This window comes from Sphaerodactylus townsendi, linkage group LG10 (assembly GCF_021028975.2).
Source record: "Sphaerodactylus townsendi isolate TG3544 linkage group LG10, MPM_Stown_v2.3, whole genome shotgun sequence".
NCBI classification, from domain to species: Eukaryota; Metazoa; Chordata; class Lepidosauria; order Squamata; family Sphaerodactylidae; genus Sphaerodactylus; species Sphaerodactylus townsendi.
Window position 1 is genome coordinate 42,683,905 of NC_059434.1, and position 8,815 is coordinate 42,692,719.

General features: G+C 43.8%; 1 protein-coding gene across 1 annotated transcript; it reads right to left on the bottom strand.

Moving 5' to 3' along the window:
• Positions 1 to 552: 552 nt before the first annotated feature.
• LOC125440163 lies at positions 553 to 8,065 on the bottom strand. The gene is made up of 2 exons (XM_048509823.1): positions 7,974 to 8,065; positions 553 to 2,983 (listed from the first exon to the last, which is right to left on the bottom strand). Exon 2 carries the CDS (start codon positions 2,184 to 2,186, stop codon positions 666 to 668), a length of 1,521 nt encoding a protein of 506 aa, XP_048365780.1. The 5' UTR covers positions 2,187 to 2,983; positions 7,974 to 8,065; the 3' UTR covers positions 553 to 665.
• Positions 8,066 to 8,815: the final 750 nt, after the last annotated feature.

The window sequence follows — 8,815 nt, forward strand, 5'->3', positions numbered from 1 at the left end:
TCAGAGCTAAGCTCTGTCCGGTTACTCAAAAATAACCATCCACAAGCTTCGTCAGTGTTCAGAGTTTTATTTAAGCATTTCGTTCAGCTGCGCAGTTGGGAACCAGAACTCTCCATAAAAATCAGACAGAGAGCGGGTTCAAGGAAGCTGCCGCCTGTGTAGCATAATTTATAGTTAGAAAAACATGCCTCCCTGCTTCTTGCTCATTGGGTTGAGTCAAGTAAACGTACAGACCTGGTCATCTTATCCCACCTTTTACCACACCTTCTCATCCCATATTCTTAATGTAACTTGAGTCTAAAACACCTATGTAGAAGGTTTCTATAACAACCTAGTGTTCTGCTACGTTCTATCTGTGTTCGCTCAGTTTCTTATCTCGAAAGAGGCCTCATCTCTTTCAACTCAGGCCTGTGTCAGGCTGCTCCTTGAGTTTTGCTTCTCCATGGCCTCCTTCCCACATTCCTTCATGTTTACCTGCTTCCAAGCCCCATCAAGGGCGTTAGCTAGGATGATTTTTATATAACGTACTCTTAACGTACTCTTTATATAACTAACTCCTAAGGCTACCTATATATGGCTATATGGCTTAAAACACTATAAAATATGTATCTATATATTTGTGCATATCAATCCACCCTTTCTCTTTTTCATACTGTTTTAAGCCACTAAGGCTTGCATTGCATAGCTTCATTGTGCTTCTCTGCATCAAGCTGGCGTTCTTCTAAAGTGAGTATACTCTCAGCAGTCACTAGAGCCATCAACTCCTGTTTTCCACTTTGTGTAGTGCGTGTGCAGTTACTTAATAATGGTAAGCATTGCATACAGATACATATCATTACACCAATCACCATCTCCATAACTATGAATAAAAAGACATTTTTCAACCATGGAAATGAAATCCAGTCCATCAGCCAACTGAACCAGCTTTCCCCTTTTGGGGTATAGGTGCTACGCACTCTCTTTGCCACTAAGTGTAACTTATTTATATCTTCCTCAATTTCCCCTGAAGCATTTACATAGTGGCAACATGTTGTATTTAACCAGAAACACAATCCCCCTTCCTTACTTAAAACATAATCCAACGCAATTTTATGCTGAGTTAACTGTTGAGCTAAGGATTCTGTCTCTGTCTGTAAGGCCCACATTCCCCTTGAAGTAACATTTGCTAATATCTCCAATTGAGCAGAGATACGTCTAATCTGTTTCACATTTAATGCCACTCCTACAGCAGGGAATAATATTGCTCCAAACCTTTCTGCTTCTGTAAGGTATGTATTTTCTGGATCATACCCCAGGGCCTCATCATACGCCCGTTTGACCCTAGCCCATCCAAACTGCCGGTCCCAAGTCTGAAGGGGTTGATAGGTATCATAGTACCTTATTTCTCCCATCGCTAACATCCCTATTGTACATGTGCCATTCCATACAGAAGGCAATATCTTTCCAGCCCATCTCCCACATATCCAATACAGGCCTTCTGGTAACCCAAACAACCTATTTCCATTATGTTCTATTGCCTGTAGCTGTAATTGTATTAAGCTGTTCATCCCTTTTTGATTCTGAAATATAATAACTCGATTTCCCATTCTATCTTCTTCTTTTCCACATGAAAACGGCCATTCTACCCATGGATTAGTTTCATTACATACAGACCATTTATCTTCTGTTAAACTTATTGTATTTTCACACTTAGGATAATTTCCTACTTCTATTCTGGACATTTGAAAATAAGCAGTTTTTAAGGACCCTCCTTTTTCTGTTTTTGATTGATATCCTTCCTTTATGGGGACTACTATGTACCCTTTCTTTGTTTGATTATGCCATTGAAAACATAGTGGGGCTGGTGGCCATACCCACTGTCTGGCTAACAAAAACTGATCAGGATCTGTGAAGAATCTAGATCCCCTATTCCCCGGGATATCCCCTGGATCCTGTGTACCCCAGACTTCAGTGTTATTCCATTCTACAAGTGTCAGTGTACTTATTGGGATTATTGGCCACCCTTGTCGGGAAGATGAAGGCCCTCTGGAACACACCCAACAATCTGATACATTTGCCACTGTTGACATTGATCTTACTATTTTATGAAACTCATTGTCATGCCATCCTGATTCCACTGGTACTACTAAACCCCATACCACTAATATAATGATTTTACTGTATCCCAGAATCCTCCTTCCTCCCATGGTTCTGTCCTTCTATATACTAGATTGTCATAATATTTCCCACAAGTGGGGCACCTGGATGAACTTCTGTAACCGCACTGGCACCACTTACTATGCCAGAAGGTCCGGCTACAAGATTGCCACCTACTACACCAATTAGAATATTGAAGACCTCTATTTTTGTACCACCACCACCTTACTCGAGATTCAGTTGGTCTCAATTGATACCAGGTCACAATATTTAGAGGGGACGCCTCCCTTCTTTGTTCTCCATACCATCGGTAAAAACAATGTACCCTCCCCCAAATGTGTTCCTTATCTGGAAACTCCCACCTTTCCCAAATCCACCTTTTACATAAAGGTCCTTTATCTTTCAAATCTGGTCCATAAGGAAATTGGAGAGGGTCCTCGAATTGAAGAGCAAAGTTCTGAAATCTATATTCAGGTGTCCAACTGGGATCCTCTTCTTGAAGATAGTTGTAACTGTCTTTATGAAAGGCTACCAGTCCAAACATCAATGTTCAAAGTTCAGTCTATGTAGAGTTCTTCTTTTTCAAAGTCAGTTTCAAAGGCTGGTCTGGATGTGTAACAGCAGTCCATTTAGGCTCAGGAGGAGGCGGCGAACCCTTGACCCTCGTATGGTGTGCCCATCCACGTTCCGTCCTTACTGATGTCTCTGTTGTCAGCAGCACTTGATAAGGCCCGTCCCACTTTGGTTCTAAGGCCTCTTCTTTCCAGTGCTTTAACAGGACCCAGTCTCCAGGCAAGAACTTATGAACTGGGAACTCAAGCGGTGGGGTCTGGTGGAGCAGAGCCTCCTGTCGCAAGGAAGACAAAACAGAGGACAGACCAGCAACATATCTTCGAATAAACAAATCTTTTATCTCAGGTATTACTGCTGTGTTCGAGGTTACTAGATCCCATAATGGTAGTCCATATAACAACTCAAAAGGGGACAACCCTATCTCCGCCCTTGGTTTTGTTCGAATTCTGAATAGGGCTAAGGGTAGTACTTTGGTCCATGGAAGACCCGTCTCCATCACTAATTTAGTCAACATCTGTTTGACCAACTGGTTCATCTTTTCGATCCGGCCCGAACTCTGGGGATGCCATGGGGTATGTAATTTCCATTTAATTCCCAAGGCTGCTGAGACCAACTGAATCACCTGTGCTACAAAATGTCCCCCCATATCTGAATCTATGACCTCTATTAACCCGAATCTCGGGGTCAGGTGCTCTAATAGGACCTTCGCCACCGAGGCAGCAGTGGCTTTTGCCACTGGAAAACACTCTGGCCACCCTGTCAAATGATCTACACAAACCAGGCAATATTTCAATCTCCCTACCATCGGTAACTCAATAAAGTCCACTTGGATGGCTTGAAATGGTCTGATTGCTATCTGTCTTCCTCCTTTTTGTCTATTTTCCCTAGCTGCTTTCCGATTAACCCGTTGACAAATAACACACCCCTGTACCAAGGCTCGGGCTAAGGCATATATTCCCAAACAAACATATTTCCGTAGAAAGGTCTCTACTAATTCCTTAGCTCCCCAATGGCTTCCTTCATGTAAAATCTGAAGTATTTCTCGGCCTACTGCTTTGCTAACCCACTCACGCCCATCCTTCAAAACCCATACCCCTCCCTTTTCTTTTTGGGCTCCTTCTGCCTCAGCTCGAGCCTCTTCTGATGGGGTTAGGACTGAGGGTACATGTTGATTTATTATTGGAACAAGTGGATTCAACAAAATAGGGAGTGGCGGTCCCAGAGCAGCCTCCTTTGCCACCTGGTCAGCCAATCTGTTTCCTCTTTGTATTTCAGAATTACCAGTTTGATGCCCTTTAACATGTAGCACTGATACTTGGCCAGGGAGCTCTAGAGCGTCTAGAACTTTTTCCACTAACTGTTCGTGTGCCAAAGATTTCCCCCTTGTATTCAAAAGACCCCTTTCCTTCCATAGTTTCCCAAAAGTCTGAATAACCCCATATGAATATTTTGAGTCTGTATATATGTTTACATTCCCATTTCTTCCTAGCAGCAATGCCCTCCACAGTGCATATAATTCACATGTCTGGGCTGACCAACCAAGGGGCAAGGAACCTTGCTCTAGAATTTCAGTTCCATGGAGAACTGCATATCCATTACATCGTTTCCCCCCTTCCATTCGAGAAGAGCCATCGATGAACAGATCTGCAGCTCCCTCTATGGGATCTTCCTCTAAGTCCCACCTTGTTTTAGTTTGATAGTGTGTCAATTCTAAACAGTCATGGTCAATTCCTACTTCTATGCTCCCATCTATTTGCAAGAAAGATGCTGGGTTTACTCTCGAGTCTGTGTTTAACACTAAATCTGTTTGTTCCAGTAACACAGCCTCATATTTAAGCAACCGTGCATCCGTCATAAATTTCTTGGCAGTTTGGGTCAATAGTGTTTTGACCTGATGCGGGGTAGTCACGTCTAGAGCCCCTCCCAAGGTCAATTTTTGTGCCTCTTGTACCATGTGGGCAGCAGCTGCACATGCTTGCACACAACGGGGCCAACCCAGGGCTACCGCATCCAGTGTTTTAGAGAGAAAAGCAATGGGGCGTTCCACTCCCCCATGTTTTTGGGTCAATACCCCAACAGCTGTTCCCTTGTGAACATCCACCCACAAATGAAAAACCTTTTTCCAATTTGGGAGCCCTAAAGCCGGGCTTGATACCAATTTTTCTTTTAATTTAGTGAAGTTTTGAATAGTTTCTTCTTCCCAATTTAACTGTTCAGGTTGATCTTGTTGTAATTTGAAATACAAGGGCCGAGTCAATGCGGCATAATCTAAAATCCAGATCCGGCAAAATCCTACCAGCCCTAAAAAGGCTCTTAACTGTCTCTTTGTTTGAGGTAGAGGTACTTGAAGCACCGTTTGAATTCTGGCTGGGTCAATACTTCTTTTTCCTCCCCTAATCACATGCCCTAAATATTTAACTTCTTCCTCTGCCAATTGTACCTTACTTTTTGATACTCTTAGTCCTTGTTCAGCAAGAAAATTTAAAAGTGACACTGTAGCCTCCTCAACTTTCACCTTTTTCCCTCCAGTCAATAACAAATCATCTACGTAAGTTATTAGGGTAATTTCTGGGGGCTTTTCCCACCCTTCCAAAACCTGCTCCAATACTTGTCCAAATAGATGAGGAGATTCAGAATATCCCTGGGGGATTACAGTCCAGGTCAGGCTTCTACCACGTCCACTTTCTATATCCCTCCATTCAAAACTAAAAATTTTCTGACTCTCCTCATCTAGGGGACATGCCCAAAATGCATCCTTCAGATCAAGTGTAGTGTACCACTTGTCCTCTGGGGGCACTCTACTGAGAATGGTGTATGGATCTTGAACTACTGAATGTCTCGGTTCCACTATCTTATTAACAGCTCTCAAATCCTGCACTAGACGATATGTCCCATCTGGTTTTTGCACAGGGAGTATTGGAGTGTTATAAGGGGATTCACAAGGGACCAAGAGCCCATCCTTCAACAACCCTTCTATAATCGGCTGTAATCCTTTCCTCCCTTCTGCTGAAATAGGATATTGTTTCACATGCACTGGTCTTTCACCTGGCTTCAATTTAATTTTCAGTGGAGTTATATCCAATTTCCCTCGATTCCCTTCTTTGAACCATACTTGGGGGTTTATCTGGGACTCCATCCCGGTAGATAGTACCATTAATTTTACTTCACACTTATTTCCTTTTGTCTCTACACTTATCCCCACCTTTGCTTGTAAATCTCTTCCCATTAAACAAGAATGGGCATGGGGGACATATAGAAAATCCTGAATTATTTCCTCTTCTCCCTTCTTAAACCTAATTGGTATTTCCTTTAAAATTTCAACTTTAAACTCCCTCCCCTCTACTCCCATAGCAGATGTTGTTTCCTTTCCTCTGTTTATATTTTTGGGAATATAATTTAAGGTGGATGCCCCTGCACCGGTATCTACTAAAAATTCCGTTTGTTGTTCCTCTGGGCCGACCCAAATAGTTATCAAGGGCTCATAATGTGGTCGGCCTGTATACAAGAACCCCTGACCCCGTCAGCACTCCTCAAATTGCATGAGGTCTGCTGTAGGGTCTATATCCATGCCCCCCCCAATTTGCCCCTGTTGCCCCTGTGGCCCCTCCCCAAAGGGGCATTGTCTTTTCCAATGGCCCAGTCTCCTACACTTCATACATTGATTCCTCCCCAGGGGCAATCGTTCCTGGGAGGGGGAAGGTCCACCAAACCCAAAGGGTGGTGGCAGGCCTCTTCCCCTACCTCTTACAGTTACACCGCCCCTTGGTGTCCAATTTCCTCTTCCTTTTACCCCTCTTTGTTCTACCTTTTGAGTCTCCTTAACTGTTTGAATCATTAATCTCACTTTCTTCTTTTCTTTTTCTACATCTCTGTAGCTAAAAATCTTTTGGGCTTCTCTTAGTAATTCATTCAGACTCTTTTCCTCCCATGCATCTAACTTCTGTAACTTTTTCCTGATATCAGGATTTGATTTTGATACAAATTGGAACTTTAGCACCCCCTCCTGGATAGGAGCCGCTGCTGCTCCTCCTTCGGTATCAAACCCTGCATATGTCTGAAAAGCCTCTCTCAGTCTGCTCAACCATTGTGAAGGGCTTTCATCTTTCTCCTGTTCTAAACTCATGGCTTTGGATGCATTTTTCCCTAAGGGGGCTGATTTCTTAATTCCCTTCACCATATAGGTCCTGTAATTCTGGCATAGAACTAATTGTCCATTATAATTTGCATCCCACCTTGGATCATTCTCTGGGAACTGAGCACCCAATTGAGCCTGGGTGTGGTCCTGATTATCTCGTCCCCATTCTTCCTTGGCAGCAGCTTCAATTAACCGAAACTCATCATAACTGAAGAGCTTCTGAAAAATACTTCTCAGTTCTCTCCAACTATAATGTTGAGGACCTAGCAGATCATCCACTACTTTAGCACACTTAATAGGATCTTCTACTAATGGGGGCATTTCCTTTTTAAATGCTGCCACTTCATAAGAGGTGAGTGGGGCTTCCACGTAGCCCACATTCATGTCACCCTGTGGGACCTGCCGAAATGGAAACAACTTCTCTGGTATGGCCCCTTCTGCTTGTCCCACCTTCCTAGCCTTCTCCTCTCTCAATTTCTGCTCTGCTGCCTGCACTAGAATGTCTAAAGATGTTTCCTCTTCCCTCTGACTACAGGCAGTCTGTGTTACTTGGTTATCCCTTGCACTTTCTTCTGCATCCGCGGAATCTTGTTTGCACCGTGCTTTTTGTCCGTACGGAGGTGGATAGTCAAGCGGATCCCACTGGTTAGACTGTGGACCCGGTTGAACTAAGTATAAGCCAGAAGTCGATTTTAGCGGCTCAACTTGCACTCCCCCTTCCCCCGCAGGAGGGGGGTACAGCTGGATCCAAACTGCCGCATAGCGGGGCTCGGGTTCTGGCTTATGCTTACCATTCACATACATATTTAATTTTTGTCTTACTGTCCAATTATTGGTACCAAAAGGTGGCCACCGAAAATTATGCAAATCATATCCTGGCCAAATATAAACTGAATAATTTATCATAACATCCTTATCTAAACCTTGAGTCCTTGGGTCTTCATCCCATCCACTCAACCTTATTCCAAGGGGGGTCTCCGGGGGTATAGGTGGTCGCTCATATGCCTTACCACTCAACAACCTCCCATCTATGACCTCTGAAAGAGCGTCCTCTTCCCTCCCTTTTATTTTCTTGAGTTTACTACTCTTCAACCCCATGCTGTAGTGTGTCTCAATAACCACTACTCACCGACTCCCTGCTCCAGGAATCCGGACTCCCTGTTCCAGGAATCTCTCCAACTCGGAGACTCCCTATTTCAGGAATCTCTGCTAAAGTCTGAGCACTGAAGAATTGGCTCTAAAAGTTGTCGAGTCTTCAATCCCGATGCTGAGCTCCAGAATGTGCTGTGCCTCCAACCGCCAAAAGAGAGAGAGGTGGGGCGCCCACGGAGAGACTGTCCAAACCAGAGCTAGACAGAGATTAATTCCCCGTACGGGCCACCAATTGTTAGGCACAGGGCAAAAGCCCTGTGTTCAGAGCTAAGCTCTGTCCGGTTACTCAAAAATAACCATCCACAAGCTTCGTCAGTGTTCAGAGTTTTATTTAAGCATTTCGTTCAGCTGCGCAGTTGGGAACCAGAACTCTCCATAAAAATCAGACAGAGAGCGGGTTCAAGGAAGCTGCCGCCTGTGTAGCATAATTTATAGTTAGAAAAACATGCCTCCCTGCTTCTTGCTCATTGGGTTGAGTCAAGTAAACGTACAGACCTGGTCATCTTATCCCACCTTTTACCACACCTTCTCATCCCATATTCTTAATGTAACTTGAGTCTAAAACACCTATGTAGAAGGTTTCTATAGCAACCTAGTGTTCTGCTACCTCCTATCTGTTTTTGTGAACATCGTGCTTAGTTTCTTATCTCGGAAGAGGCCCCATCTCTTTCAACTCAGGCCTGTGTCAGGCTGCTCCTTGAGTTTCACTTCTCCATGGCCTCCTTCCCACATTCCTTCATGTTTACCTGCTTCCAAGCCCCATCAAGGGCGTTAGCTAGGATGATTTTATATAACGTACTCTTAACGTACTCTTTATAT